We start from the raw sequence: 16962 nt of genomic DNA, 5'->3' as shown, positions 1-16962 counted from the left end.
TTTCCTGCTGACGGAGAATTCAAATCAAATAAAGAATTCAGGGAGGCAATTATGACTTGGCACAAAGACATAAAACCAGAATCAAAAGCTCAATATACCAGCGTTTTGATGTCAGCATTCTATCAACAGAAAATGCATAACGATAAACCGAGAAAGTGTAACACCAGTACGCTAATACAGAAGGACTGGAAACGGGAGTGTATTGATAGAATTTGCGCTTCTGCTTTGATGACGGGGTTGAACCCTGTGATCAAAATGGTAATTGCGGGGGTAGTAGATTTAATTCAAGACAATGTTTTGAGAGTGGAATATGACTCCGCTCACCTCGCAGACGTGCGAGGGGTCAATAGGGCCATAGAAAAAAGCACTAACTATAGTTTCAATGGCCAAGATAAGACAAATAAACGTAGCTGAAAAGCATCAAAGCGTAGGGAGACCGAGTCCTGTTTTAGGTGTGGGACTATTGGTCGTTGGAAAAGGGAGTGTAAAGTGGGTATGGAGCCTGCTCTATTCAGAGAAAATGTTGCCAGGCAAGCATTAGCATCATTTTCAACAAATCCTCCGGAAGGTAGAAGAAATGGAACTTTCACCTAGCGGTGTATAGTCTCTGTTCGATCGTGGTACATAGAGATTACAGTTTCTATGTGAAGGAAGACGTATGAGATAACGTGTTACCTAACTGTTTAGTAAAGGCCAGGGATTAAATATTGCGGGATACCTTACGATGAGAAATTGGCTACCATTGCCACAGGAAAACTTATTTTGGGTTGAAGATTCTAGGCGAAATGCCAGGGGAATGGATTCTAACAGGCTGACCACACCGCTCGCATTGCGAGCAAATCCTGCCTCTCCCATCTCCTCATTGGTTTATAGAAGCAGGTACCCACGTGCCATCTCCTCATTGGTTATACCCACGTGGGTAATTGAAAGACAAACTGTTTTGCCGTCGGCGTAGTAATACTATGAAAGTTTAGATGCCAATCACCATATAAGTTCAAAGATGAAAAAGCCTGGAAGGAGGAGAGATGACTAGAAACGATTCGGTTGACCGTTTTATGTGTGGATGAATTGTTGGAGTAGAGGACCTTGTGCATTTCAGGTAAAATAACAACTCAATGTTTATATCCCAGGACAAATTAGCTAGCAACAGCAAGCTAGCTAAATAGGACAAATTAGCTAGCAAGTGCAAGCTAACTAGCTTAATAGCCATAAATGTTTAATGCTTATCGACCCTTCCCCAAATTAATGTAATTGGTTCAGAGTTTGCTTTGATATTTTAACCTGCAATTAGTGATCGCGTTTGGTGTAGGGGGACAAAATGTATGCACGATTGTGCTCGATGGCCCACGATGGCGCATGCGCACAGCCAGTTTGGGTTCCGTGTAAAGGTAACACATTTAAATTATATGGCCAAACGCTCCTTGCAAATGCAGAAAGCTTTAGGGTTTGCTTAAATCATTAGACATGTTATGTGGTTTTATTTTAAAATAAATGTACTTTTGATGTCATCTCATTCTGGAATGGAATTCTAGAATGGGTGGAAGGGTCACGAGGAATTAGTATAGGGGTTACCAAACCTAAAATTAACTTTTTTTATGTGGTATGATGGTTATGGAGAACCACATAGGGAAAAGGAGACCAGTGAATCGTTAGAGTCGGTGGAGAGATACTATCGCCGTGTTGTGGGATTTATTGGATGGGGTCTTTTCAATTCAGTTAAAATGGGTATGCAGGAGGATGAAATGTTATGAACTGTAACGGGTGACGCTCTCCTCATCCTCGGAAGAGGTGAGGAGAGAAGGATCTTCAGACCAAAACGCAGGCTCAGGGAAATAAGCCATCTTTATTATAAATTACGATGGCACACGAAACGAAACAAAACACTTTCCAAACTACAAAATAAGAAAACGACGTTGACGCAACCTGAACATAAACTTACATAACTAAACATAAACTTACGTACAGGAAAACAGACGACATCGAAACGAAACAAACAAACGCTACAGTCCCATGTGGTACGAACAGACATACGGACACAGGAGACAATCACCCACAAACAAACAGTGAGAATGCCCTACCTAAATATGACTCTTGATTAGAGAAAAACGCAAACCACCTGCCTCTAATCAAGAGCCATACCAGGCAAACCAAAACCAACATAGAAACGAATAACATAGACTGCCCACCCAAAACACATGCCCTGACCATAAACACATAAAAACAACATAAAACAGGTCAGGACTGTTACAGTACCCCCCCCTCAAGATGCGCACGCCGGGCGCACAAGCACAAAGTCCAGGGGAGGGTCCGGGTGGGCAGTTGACCACGGTGGTGGTTCCGGCTCAGGACGCTGTCCCCATACCACCATAGTCCATCCTAACTTCCTCCCTCCAAGAATGTCCACCCTCTTTTGACCCCCACAAAATCCCCTTAACAACATATCTAATAAGGACAACACCGGGACAGAGAGATAAATCAAGACAGAGGGATAGATAAGAATATAGAAGTAGATAAAGATAGAGAGGGAGATCAGGATAGAGGGGCAACTCCGGACTGAAAGGCAGCTCCGGACAGAGAGACAGCTCTGGACTGATGGGCAGTTCTGGGTATCTAGCCTTTTCAGGCTGAAGGGCAGCTCATGGCTGACTGACGACTCTCGACGCTCATGGCAGGCTGACGGCTCTCGACGCTCATGGCAGGCTGACGGCTCTCGACGCTCATGGCAGGCTGACGGCTCTCGACGCTCATGGCAGGCTGACGGCTCTCGACGCTCATGGCAGGCTGACGGCTCTCGACGCTCATGGCAGGCTGACGACTCTCGACGCTCATGGCAGGCTGACGGCTCTCGACGCTCATGGCAGGCTGACGGCTCTCGACGCTCATGGCTCTCTGACGGCTCTGGCTGCTCATGGCTCTCTGACGGCTCTGGCTGCTCATGGCTCTCTGACGGCTCTGGCTGCTCATGGCTCTCTGACGGCTCTGGCTGCTCATGGCTCTCTGACGGCTCTGGCTGCTCATGGCTCTCTGACGGCTCTGGCTGCTCATGGCTCTCTGACGGCTCTGGCTGCTCATGGCTCGCTGACGGCTCTGGCAGATCCTGTCTGGCTGGCGGCTCTGGCAGATCCTGTCTGGCTGGCGGCTCTGGCAGATCCTGTCTGATTGGCGGCTCTGGCAGATCCTGTCTGATTGGCGGCTCTGGCAGATCCTGTCTGGTTGGCGGCTCTGGCAGATCCTGTCTGACGGGCGGCTCTAGCGGCTCCTGTCTGGCGGACGGCTCTAGCGGCTCCTGTCTGGCGGACGGCTCTGTAGGCTCATGGCAGACGGGCGGCTTTGCAGGCTCATGGCAGACGGGCGGCTTTGCAGGCTCATTGCAGACGGATGGCTCAGACGGCGCTGGGGAGACGGATGGCTCAGATGGCGCTGGGGAGACGGATGGCTCAGATGGCGCTGGGTAGACGGATGGCTCAGATGGCGCTGGTGAGACGGATGGCTCAGATGGCGCTGGTGAGACGGATGGCTCTGGCCGGATAATGCGCACTGTAGACCTGGTGCGTGGTGCCGGAACTGGAGGCACCGGGCTAAGGACACGCACCTTCATACTAGTGCGGGGAGCAGGGACAGGGCACACTGGACTCTCAAAGCCCACTCTATACCTGGTGCGAGGTACCGGCACTGGTGACACCGGGCTGAGGGCAAGCACATCAGGATTAGTAGGGGGAGAAGAAACAGTGTGTACAGGGCTCTGGAGACGCACTGGTAGCTTAGTGCGTGGGGCCGGAACTGGAGGCACCGGGCTAGATACACGCACTACAGGGAGAGTGCGTGGAGGAGGAACAGGGCTCAGGATACGCACTGGTAGCCTAGTGCGTAGTGTAGACACTGTAGGTACTAGGCTGGGGCGGGGAGGTGGTGCCGGAAATACCGGACCGTGGAGGCGTACTGGCACTCTTGAGCATTGAGCTTGCCCAACCTTACCTGGTTGAATACTCCCGGTTGCCCGACCAGTGCGGGGAGGTGGAATAACCCGCACCGGGCTATGTAGGCGAACCGGGGAAACCATGCGTAAGGCAGGTGCCATGTATGCCGGCCCGAGGAGACGCACTGGAGACCAGACGCGTTGAGCCGGCCTCATGACACCTGGCTCAATACTCAATCTAGCCCTACCAGTGCGGGGAGGTGGAATAACCCGCACTGGGCTATGCACTCGTACAGGAGACACCGTGCGCTCTACTGCGTAACACGGCGCCTGCCCGTACTCCCGCTCTCCACGGTAAGCCTGGGAAGTGGGCGCAGGTCTCCTACCTGCCCTTGGCCCACTATCTCCTAGCCCCCCCCCAAGAAATTTTTGGGAATTACTCACGGGCTTTTTTGGCTTCCGTGCCAGACGCGTTCCCTCATAGCTCCGGTTCCTCTCCCCGGTAGCCTCTGCTCTCCTCCGTGCCTCCAGCTCAGCTTTGGGACGGCGATTTTCTCCTGCCTTAGCCCAGGGACCTTCTCCATTCATTATTTGCTCCCATGTCCAGAAATCCTTTCTCTCCTGTCCCTTACTCTGTTTAGTTTCCCTTTGCCGCTTGGTCTTAGCTTGGTGGGTGATTCTGTAACGGGTGACGCTCTCCTCATCCTCGGAAGAGGTGAGGAGAGAAGGATCTTCAGACCAAAACGCAGGCTCAGGGAAATAAGCCATCTTTATTATAAATTACGATGGCACACGAAACGAAACAAAACACTTTCCAAACTACAAAATAAGAAAACGACGTTGACGCAACCTGAACATAAACTTACATAACTAAACATAAACTTACGTACAGGAAAACAGACGACATCGAAACGAAACAAACAAACGCTACAGTCCCATGTGGTACGAACAGACATACGGACACAGGAGACAATCACCCACAAACAAACAGTGAGAATGCCCTACCTAAATATGACTCTTGATTAGAGAAAAACGCAAACCACCTGCCTCTAATCAAGAGCCATACCAGGCAAACCAAAACCAACATAGAAACGAATAACATAGACTGCCCACCCAAAACACATGCCCTGACCATAAACACATAAAAACAACATAAAACAGGTCAGGACTGTTACATGAACAGGTATTTAAATGGTTTCCGAAGGACAGGGAAAGAAAGGGAGTGGAAACATTTTAATGGTGTCGAAAGCTCTGAATATTAAAAATTCCTAATGAAGAATGATCAACTTCATTATGAATTAAATAGACAGGGGGATTTCATAAAATAATTCTTGAGAAACACTCTCTATCCAAATTGTACCATTACTTTAAGAGATTATTATTATTTCCGTAGGGAGTTATAAAGAGTTGCAATTCTAAGTTGATTAGTTATTCGAATTGGTTTATTTTTGATTTAACATGTTTTTTTTTAATCACATGTTTGAAAGGGGAAAATTACCAGTTCCCTGAGGTCCTGGTCTTTGGGGTACTTATACAGTGGTACTGTGTTTCGGCTGCATATAGAAAGGAAAATATATGTTAATAAGGGATGGCAGTTACTTCAAATGGATTCTGATATATGTATTGCTGATTTCATGTTGAGTTTTTGTTTTGATACAAATATCACCAGATTGGGATCCTGGAGTGGGAATTCTGCGAGGAGTTAGGGTGCAGATTGGGATCCTGGAGTGGGAATTCTGTGAGGGGTTAGGGTGCAGATTGGGATCCTGGAGTGGGAATTCTGTGAGGGGTTAGGGTGCTATCTTCAAGATCTTCCTAGAGGTCGCCAGTAGAATAAGGGAGTATGGACTAATTTAGAAAATGTTTTTTTTAGCAGTAACATTATGTTATGCTTTTTGACATTTGTCTTAAATGCATTTTTGAGGTTATCATGGAAGGTGACGTCAGATCGTGTCTTAATGCATGGAAGGAATAATTTGACCATAGACAGTGTGTGTAAACCTCAAAACCCTCCCTCACCGGCTGAAGAAAGTGCGACAAAGGCGTGCAATGAGAGACAGTGACTTTTACCACTCCTATCTGAGTCCGAGCCATAAATCAGGGCTGGGGTGCTGAGAGTGTGTGGAGTGAGCGTGGAGAGAGAGAACAAGCTCAGGTGAGAGACTCGTGTACGTGGGAGAAACGGAAGTATCTACTTGGATATTAAAATCGGGACGTTATCAAGGGCCATGAAATGTGACAGGCAGAAGTTACATGTGCCGTTGGGAAAATTAACTGTAAACGATATCTGAGGTGGGGTGGTGGTATACGCCCTGCTAACTATTTAAACTGAAAATGCATTGAGATACTGATCTTTCTTCACCAGGTCATGACAGGAAAACAGGGACAAAGGAGGGTCTGTACTGAGAAGAGTTATGACCAACAATAAAAAGTTGTTTATAAATGTATGTTCTAACAGGGGTGATGTGTGCGAAGTTGATAAACTGGAATTTGAGACTTAGTCTCAAAGTAAGCACTGAGGTCAGTCATTCTAAATTTGGGTTGGATCATTTATAAAATGTTTTAGTTGTGATGGGGATACAGCGAGAGAGAATTGCTTAAGCACGATGAGGGGTGGATACGCTGCCAACATTTATGTGGCTGAGTCTCCAGAAACGTATCTCTAAGCGTCATCCTGAGTTGGAGGTGGTTTGTTTGGGGGAAGCACTGGATGTTAGCTTGGTACAAACATAAAAGTTGTCTTTGTTTTACCCTGTATTCAGAATGTTTATGCTGCATCGCCATCAATGAGTGGTGCTACGTTATTGAACATGTACATGGTTTCTTTTTTCTTTTCAAGTCAATATGTTTTTAGGTTTCGTGGAACATGAGAGTGCTCATTGTTCCAGAGGGGGGAATGATGTATATTGACTAACTGATTTGAGAATGTGCTAGTATGTTTATAACTGTAGACAATGCATTAGGAGTAGGAGTGTGTTATGGGTTAGATGTAATGATAGAGGAGTATTATTCCCCAGAGACTGTATATGGTTACAGGAGATAGCTCATAGAAGAGGGAGAGCAGCTAACTGTACACAATGTGGGGATTTATTTGAACATTACACATACCTAGATCATGTTGAGAGTAGAAGAGATACCAGTGGCATTACAGAGACTATGGTAAACTTTCAGGACACCTGTGAGTTTTGTTAGGTTGCATATTATTAACAACTCATTCATTTTTCTCCAATTTCTAACAGCCGGTGAACATTTCACAGATTACATGCAGGAGGTATTCTTACGGCAGGCGCTGTAGGGACAGTAACTGAAGGAGCTGTAGGGACAGTAACTGAAGGAGCTGTAGGGACAGTAACTGAAGGAGCTGTAGGGACAGTAACTGAAGGAGCTGTAGGGACAGTAACTGAAGGAGCTGTAGGGACAGTAACTGAAGGAGCTGTAGGGACAGTAACTGAAGGAGCTGTAGGGACAGTAACTGAAGGAGCTGTAGGGACAGTAACTGAAGGAGCTGTAGGGACAGTAACTGAAGGAGCTGTAGGGACAGTAACTGAAGGAGCTGTAGGGACAGTAACTGAAGGAGCTGTAGGGACAGTAACTGAAGGAGCTGTAGGGACAGTAACTGAAGGAGCCGTAGGGACAGTAACTGAAGGAGCCGTAGGGACAGTAACTGAAGGAGCCGTAGGGACAGCAACTGAAGGAGCCGTAGGGACAGTAACTGAAGGAGCCGTAGGGACAGTAACTGAAGGAGCCGTAGGGACAGTAACTGAAGGAGCCGTAGGGACAGTAACTGAAGGAGCCGTAGGGACAGTAACTGAAGGAGCCGTAGGGACAGTAACTGAAGGAGCCGTAGGGACAGTAACAGAAGGAGCCGTAGGGACAGTAACTGAAGGAGCCGTAGGGACAGTAACTGAAGGAGCCGTAGGGACAGTAACTGAAGGAGCCGTAGGGACAGTAACTGAAGGAGCTGTAGGGACAGTAACTGAAGGAGCTGTAGGGACAGTAACTGAAGGAGCTGTAGGGACAGTAACTGAAGGAGCTGTAGGGACAGTAACAGCTGTAGGGACAGTAACTGAAGGAGCCGTAGGGACAGTAACTGAAGGAGCCGTAGGGACAGTAACTGAAGGAGCCGTAGGGACAGTAACTGAAGGAGCTGTAGGGACAGTAACTGAAGGAGCTGTAGGGACAGTAACTGAAGGAGCTGTAGGGACAGTAACTGAAGGAGCTGTAGGGACAGTAACTGAAGGAGCAGTAGGGACAGTAACTGAAGGAGCTGTAGGGACAGTAACTGAAGGAGCTGTAGGGACAGTAACTGAAGGAGCTGTAGGGACAGTAACTGAAGGAGCTGTAGGGACAGTAACTGAAGGAGCTGTAGGGACAGTAAAGGAAGGAGCTGTAGGGACAGTAACTGAAGGAGCTGTAGGGACAGTAACTGAAGGAGCCGTAGGGACAGTAACTGAAGGAGCTGTAGGGACAGTAACTGAAGGAGCCGTAGGGACAGTAACTGAAGGAGCTGTAGGGACAGTAACTGAAGGAGCTGTAGGGACAGTAACTGAAGGAGCTGTAGGGACAGTAACTGAAGGAGCTGTAGGGACAGTAACTGAAGGAGCTGTAGGGACAGTAACTGAAGGAGCTGTAGGGACAGTAACTGAAGGAGCTGTAGGGACAGTAACTGAAGGAGCTGTAGGGACAGTAACTGAAGGAGCTGTAGGGACAGTAACTGAAGGAGCTATAGGGACAGTAACTGAAGGAGCTATAGGGACAGTAACTGAAGGAGCTATAGGGACAGTAACTGAAGGAGCTGTAGGGACAGTAACTGAAGGACCTGTAGGGACAGTAACTGAAGGACCTGTAGGGATAGTAACTGAAGGAGCTGTAGGGACAGTAACTGAAGGAGCTGTATGGACAGTAACTGAAGGAGCTGTAGGGACAGTAACTGAAGGAGCTGTAGGGACAGTAACTGAAGGAGCTGTAGGGACAGTAACTGAAGGAGCCGTAGGGACAGTAACTGAAGGAGCCGTAGGGACAGTAACTGAAGGAGCCGTAGGGACAGTAACTGAAGGAGCTGTAGGGACAGTAACTGAAGGAGCTGTAGGGACAGTAACTGAAGGAGCTGTAGGGACAGTAACTGAAGGAGCAGTAGGGACAGTAACTGAAGGAGCTGTAGGGACAGTAACTGAAGGAGCTGTAGGGACAGTAACTGAAGGAGCTGTAGGGACAGTAACTGAAGGAGCTGTAGGGACAGTAAAGGAAGGAGCTGTAGGGACAGTAACTGAAGGAGCTGTAGGGACAGTAACTGAAGGAGCAGTAGGGACAGTAACTGAAGGAGCAGTAGGGACAGTAACTGAAGGAGCAGTACTACTAGCGTAGGATGCTATATTGATAGCATGGAACTGGACTTATACACAAATGAGGGGTATTGTGAGACTATAGTCATGGCCATGTTGGAAGGAGCAGTGGTTACTGTAGTAGCATTGTAGGGATATCAGTTATGACGACTCATGTCACATGGATTGGTTACTGGTAACTGGGGGACCAATGGGAGGACAGGGGATTCAGTTATTCAAATATCACAAATGATGTTGTCAGGAAATGACCCATGTGTTGCAGTGTGTTATCCTCAGGTGAAAGCAGAGGTATAACCAAGGGCACGGGCTGAACTCTGGAGATTGAGTGTACATCAAGAGACACGAGGCGGGGGTGTTGGAACAGCATTGGATTGGGACACACACTACTTCGAACAGTACCTGCAGAGGTTAAGATTGCCATGTCTCTCCTTGGGGGGAGCATAGTTCTCATGTGAAGTGAGGTCCAGCTGCATAATGGGGGAGTGAAGACACCATGGCACAAGAAGCGGAGCGGGAGAGTGACTAGATTCCACTGTAAGACATACAGATTGGTTGGGTCTGGGAACTACTATAGACATCATAGTTGGTTCGGGGTTTAGCTGCTTTATGGGTTAATGCATCATATGATAAAGGATAGAGGGGTAATTGTACTCTGAACAAAATGTTGAAGGCATTGATGTGAAAGCATATACAGTGCTGAGTTACCTCAAGAGGATGTAACGTGGATTAGGGATACGCACTTGCATATCAGGTGAAATGGAGGAGATGGGGAACAAAGTGAAAATGACTTGGGAAACCTGGGGCCTAAAGGGGAAGACTGGGCGAAAGCATGAGGAAGCTTTTTAGAGCTTTCATTTTTGTGGAACCCAGCAGGACAGTATCCTGGAGGCATAGAGTCAGGTGAAGAGAGAGTGGGAATTGTCATGGTCTCAGACGTTGGTTGTCACACATATATTAATTATACATAGCTTATCACATCGTTAACACTGTTGTGTTTTGTGTGTCTTTCTGTAGCTTTCCAAGTCTTGTGCTATTACTCCCTTAGGAACCAGAAGGGGAAAGTGGAGAAACTAAAAGCTGCTCCATCTGACATTGAAGGAGACAGCAGATTCAGCTGGAATGGCATTTTGTTGTGTGATCATAGTTCGGATTCCATAAGTCTCTGAAGTTGTACACCTCGCGGTTCATTGTTTGTTTGTTAAATTCATGTTTTATAATCATTTGTTCATTTTTTTATTCATGTTATATTATCATTGTTTCTACATTTATTAGTGATTTCCAAGTTTCAAGTGAATACCCACCAACGATCATGAAGAACACCCACCAACGCTCATAATGAATACCCACCAACGCTCATAATGAATACCCACCAACGCTCATAATGAATACCCACCAACGCTCATGAAGAACACCCACCCAACGCTCATAATGAATACCCACCATGCTCATAATGAATACCCACCAACGCTCATAATGAATACCCACCAACGCTCAAAATGAACACCCACCAACGATCATAATGAATACCCACCAACGCTCATAATGAACACCCACCAACGATCATAATGAATACCCACCAACGCTCATAATGAATACCCACCAATGATCATAATGAATACCCACCAACGCTTATAATGAATACCCACCAACGCTTATAATGAATACCCACCAACACTCATGAACAACACCCACCAACGCTCATAACGAATACCCACCAATGCGTATTATGAATACCCACCAACGATCATAATGAACACCCACCAATGCGTATTATGAATACCCACCAACGCTCATAATGAATACCCACCAATGCGTATTATGAATACCCACCAACGCTCATAATGAATACCCACCAACGATCATAATGAATACCCACCAACGATCATAATGAATACCCACCAACACTCATGAACAACACCCACCCAACGCTCATAATGAATACCCACCAACGATCATAATGAATACCCACCAACACTCATGAACAACACCCACCCAACGCTCATAATGAATACCCACCAACGATCATAATGAATACCCACCAACACTCATGAACAACACACACCCAACGCTCATAATGAATACCCACCAACGCTCATAATGAATACCCACCAACGCTCAAAATGAATACCCACCAACGCTCATAATGAATACCCACAAACGCTCATAATGAATACCCACCAACGCTCATAATGAATACCCACCAACGCTCATAATGAACACCCACCAACGCTCATAATGAACACCCACCAACGCTCATAATGAATACCCACCAACGATCATAATGAATACCCACCATGCTCATAATGAATACCCACCAACGATCATAATGAATACCCACCAACACTCATGAACAACACCCACCCAATGCTCATAATGAATACCCACCAACGCTCATAATGAATACCCACCAACGCTCATAATGAATACCCACCAACGCTCATAATGAATACCCACCAACGCTCAAAATGAATACCCACCAATGCGTATTATGAATACCCACCAACGCTCATGAAGAATACCCACCAACACTCATGAACAACACCCACCAACGCTTATAATGAATACCCACCAACGCTCATAATGAATACCCACCAACACTCATAGTGAATACCCACCAACACTCATAGTGAATACCCACCAACACTCATAATGAATAACCATCAACCCTCATGAGGAATACCCACCAACGTTCATAATGAATACCCACCAACATTGATAATAAATACCCACTAACGCTCATAATGAATACCCACCAACGCTCATAATGAATACCCACCAACGCTCATAATGAATACCCACCAACGCTCATAATGAATAAATGAGGAATACCCACCAACACTTATAATGAATAACCACCAACCCTCATGAGGAATAACCACCAACGCTCATGAGGAATACCCACGAACACTCATAATGAATAACCACCAACTCTCATAAGGAATAACCACCAACGCTCATGAGGAATACCCACCAACACTCATAATGAATAACCACCAACCCTCATGAGGAATAACCACCAACACTCATAATGAATAACCACCAACCCTCATGAGGAATACCCACCAACCCTCATGAGGAATAACCACCAACCCTCATGAGGAATACCCACCAACTCTCATAATGAATAACCACCAACCCTCATGAGGAATAACCACCAACCCTCATGAGGAATAACCACCAACCCTCATGAGGAATACCCACCAACTCTCATAATGAATAACCACCAACCCTCATGAGGAATAACCACCAACCCTCATGAGGAATAACCACCAACCCTCATGAGGAATACCCACCAACGCTCATAATGAATATCCACCAACCCTCACAATGAATACCCACCAACGCTCATAATGAATATCCACCAACCCTCACAATGAATACCCACCAACCCTCATGAGGAATAACCACCAACCCTCACAATGAATAACCACCAACACTCATGAGTATATTACTATAAAGGCAGTGTATGTGATGACGTTTCTGTGTGTTGGTTAATTGGACAGAGTTGTTGTTGTGGTGATTAAAACGGACCTTGAATGTTAGTGTGCTCTCAGAATAACCAGGAGGGAGTAACAGCACGATGGCTAAAAGACCACTAGAGCGGACTGTTCGCGGTCAGATATCTCATATAAGGCACTGACCTGACTCATCCATATGTCTTGTAATACTGTTGTAGCTACTGGTGTCTGGTTATTTTCAGACTGGTTATTCCCAAACCATATCCCAATCTGAACCTGAGCCTGGCTTAACCCTGATAGAACAAATACCTAGCTGAACACATGGCTTCAGGCCCTTTTTAGAATATTGGAATAGGAGATTTCCCTGTGAGCTCAGTTTTACGGCCATTTGGAGTTCCTTACCTGAAAGTCAAGGTTAGGGTTGGGGTAGGTGTATATCTACCTGGAAGTCAGGGTTAGGGTTGGGGTAGGTGTATATCTACCTGGAAGTCAGGGTTAGGGTTGTGGTAGGTGTATATCTACCTGGAAGTCAGGGTTAGGGTTGGGGTAGGTGCATATCTACCTGAAAGTCAGGGTCAGGGTTGGGGTAGGTGTATATCTACCTGAAAGTCAAGGTTAGGGTTGTGGTAGGTGTATATCTACCTGAAAGTCAAGGTTAGGGTTGTGGTAGGTGTATATCTACCCGGAAGTCAGGGTTAGGGTTGGGGTAGGTGTATATCTACCTGGAAGTCAGGGTTAGGGTTGTGGTAGGTGTATATCTACCTGGAAGTCAGGGTTAGGGTTGGGGTAGGTGTAGGTGTATATCTACCTGAAAGTCAAATCAAAAAAATCAAATCAAATTTATTAGTCACATACACATGGTTAGCAGATGTTAATGCGAGTGTAGCGAAATGCTTGTGCTTCTAGTTCCGACAATGCAGTAATAACAACAAGTAATCTAACCTAACAATTCCGCAACTACTACCTTATACACGCAAGTGTAAAGGGATAAAGAATATGTACATAAAGATATATGAATGAGTGATGGTACAGACGGCATAGGCAAGGTGCAGTAGATGGTATAGAGTACGGTATATACCTATGAGATGAGTACTGTAGGGTATGTAAACATAAAGTGGCATAGTTTAAAGTGGCTAGTGGTCCATGTATTACATAAGATGGCAAGATGCAGTAGATGATATAGAGTACAGTATATACATATACATAAGAGATGTGTAATGTAGGGTATGTAAACATTATATTAGGTGGCATTGTTTAAAGTGGCTGGTGGTGCATTTTTACATAATTTCCATCAATTCCCATTTTTAAGGTGGCTGGAGCTGAGTCAGTTTGTTGGCAGCGGCCGCTAAATGTTAGTGGTGGCTGTTTAACAGTCTGATGGCCTTGAGATAGAAGCTGTTTTTCAGTCTCTCGGTCCCTGCTTGGATGCACCTGTACTGACCTCGCCTTCTGGATGATAGCGGGGTGAACAGGTAGTGGCTTGGGTGGTTGTTGTCCTTGATGATCTTTATGGCCTTCCTGTGACATCGGGTGGTGTAGGTGTCCTGGAGGGCAGGTAGTTTGCCCCGGGTGATGCGTTCTGCCGACCTCACTACCCTCTGGAGAGCCTTACGGTTGTGTGCGGAGCAGTTGCCGTACCAGGCGGTGATACAGCCCGACAGGATGCTCTCGATTGTGCATCTGTAGAAGTTTGTGAGTGCTTTTGGTGACAAGCCGAATTTCTTCAGCCTCCTGAGGTTGAAGAGGCGCTGCTGCGCCTTCCCCCGCCCTCCTTTCGGAAAAGCTGACCACGACTCCATTTTGTTGATTCCAGCCTACAAACAGAAATTAAAACTACAAGCTCCCGCGCTCAGGTCTGTTCAACGCTGGTCCGACCAATCTGAATCCACGCTTCAAGACTGCTTTGATCACGCGGATTGGAATATGTTCCGCACGGCGTCCAACAACAACAATGATGAATATGCAGATTCGGTGAGCGAGTTCATTAGGAAGTGCATTGACGATGTCGTACCCAGAGCAACGATTAAAACATTCCCAAGTCAGGGTCAGGGTTGGGGTAGGTGTATATCTACCTGAAAGTCAAGGTTAGGGTTGTGGTAGGTGTATATCTACCTGGAAGTCAGGGTTAGGGTTGGGGTAAGGTAGGTGTATATTTACCTGGAAGTCAGGGTTAGGGTTGGGGTAAGGTAGGTGTATATTTACCTGGAAGTCAGGGTTAGGGTTGGGGTAAGGTAGGTGTATATTTACCTGGAAGTCAGGGTTAGGGTAAGGTAGGTGTATATTTACCTGGAAGTCAGGGTTAGGGTTGGGGTAAGATAGGTGTATATTTACCTGGAAGTCAGGGTTAGGGTAAGGTAGGTGTATATTTACCTGGAAGTCAGGGTTAGGGTTGGGGTAAGGTAGGTGTATATTTACCTGGAAGTCAGGGTTAGGGTAAGGTAGGTGTATATTTACCTGGAAGTCAGGGTTAGGGTTGGGGTAAGGTAGCCAGGCGGAGCGAGAGTTCTCCTGGTATTTGAATGGGCCACCGAACACACGGGTGATGGCACTGAGGTTGAAGGCACACACCGCAGACGCTGCTATGCTATTTCTGTAGGGGGGAGGAGAGGGAGAGAGATGCATATAAATATATATACACTACCAGTCAAAAGTTTGGACACACATACTCATTCCAGGGTTTTGCTTAATTTTTACTATTTTCTACATTGTAGAATAATAGTGAAGAAATCAACAATATGAAATAACACATATGGAATCATCCAGCTTCATGAGGTAGTCACCTGAAATGCATTTCAATTAACAGGTGTGCTTTCTTAAAAGTTAACTTGTGAAATGTATTTCCTTCTTAATGCATTTGAGCCAATCAGTTGTCTTGTGACAAGGTAGGGGTGGTATACAGAAGATGGTATTTTACCAAATAGGGCTAAATCCATATTTTGGCAAGAACAGCTCAAATAAGCAAAGAGAAACGAAAGTCCATCATTACATTAAGACATGAAGGTCAGTCAATCTGGAAAATTCCAAGAACTTTTACCGTTTCTTCAAGTGCAGTCGCAAAAACCATTAAGCATTATGATGAAACTGCCTCTCATGAGGACCACCACAGGAAAGCACAACCCCAGAGTTACCGTTGCTGCAGAGGATAAGTTCATTAGAGTTACCAGCCTCAGAAATCAGCAATTAACTGCATCTCAGATTGCAGCTCAAATAAATGCCTCACAGAGTTCAAGTAACAGATACATCTCAACATCAACTATTCAGAGGAGACTGAGTGAATCAGGCCTTCATGGTCAAATTACTGCAAAGAAAACACTACTAAAGGACACCAATAAGAAGAAGAGACTTGCTTGGGCCAAGAAACACGAGCAATGGACATTAGTCCTTTGGTCTGATGAGTCCAAATTTCAGATGTTTGGTTCTAACTGCCGTGAGACGCAGAGTCAGTGAACAGACAATCTCCACATGTGTGGTTCCCACCGTGAAGCATGGAGGAGGAGGTGTGATGGTGTGGGGGTGCTTTGCTGGTGAAACTGTCTTTGATTTGTTTAGAATTCAAGGCACACTTTACCAGCATGGCTACCACAGCATTCTGCAGTGATACGCCATCCCATCTGGATTGGGTTTAGTGGGAATATAATTTGTTTTTCAACAGGACAATGACCCAACACACCTCCAGGCTGTGTAAGGGCTATTTGACCAAGAAGGAGAGTGATTGAGTGGTGCATCAGATGACCTGGCCTCCACAATCACCCGACCTCAACCCAATTGAGAGGGTTTGGGATGAGTTGGACTGCAAATTGAAGGAAAAACAGCCAACAAGTACATGATTCCATATGTGTAATTTCATAGTTTGGATGTCTTCACCATTATTATACACTGTAGAAATTAGTAAAAATAAAGAAAACCCTTGAATGAGTAGGTGTGTCCAAACCTCTGAGTGGTACTGTATATATAGTATATATAGAGAGAGATAGATTAAGAAGCCAACTAAGCAGAAACAATGCTAGCTGACTGGTATATACCTCTATATCTGTCCCTACCAGATCGTGTCTGTGGACTCAGTTCCCACTGTGACTGATGGATGGTCTAATGTGACTATAAATTGAACACCGGGCTTCAATTAAGAGGTTCTGCCTCTCTGGCTAAGTGTACAGATCGGGCCTGATGAATAGCTTTGACTTTTCAAACTGTCACTTTAACAAGGAACATGTCTTCTCTAAGATATTATAAAATAACACGAGAGAAA

General features: G+C 45.8%; 1 protein-coding gene across 4 annotated transcripts in view; it reads right to left on the bottom strand.

Annotated features, from left to right (window-relative positions):
* The window catches only part of LOC139531520 (semaphorin-5A-like), a 360002-nt gene that overhangs the window by 176299 nt on the left and 166741 nt on the right, over positions 1–16962 (bottom strand). For all 4 annotated transcript variants that reach the window (XR_011666374.1, XR_011666375.1, XM_071328026.1 and 1 more), the window contains exon 9: positions 15171–15306. Coding sequence is in view for 2 of the 4 variants with exons in the window: in XM_071328026.1 (XP_071184127.1) it covers positions 15171–15306 (136 nt within the window). In the remaining 2 variants the exon portion in view is untranslated. The remainder of the gene's footprint in view (positions 1–15170; positions 15307–16962) is intronic.

Source organism: Salvelinus alpinus, chromosome 10 (assembly GCF_045679555.1).
Source record: "Salvelinus alpinus chromosome 10, SLU_Salpinus.1, whole genome shotgun sequence".
NCBI classification, from domain to species: domain Eukaryota; kingdom Metazoa; phylum Chordata; class Actinopteri; order Salmoniformes; family Salmonidae; genus Salvelinus; species Salvelinus alpinus.
This window is presented reverse-complemented; position numbering and strand designations above follow the sequence as displayed.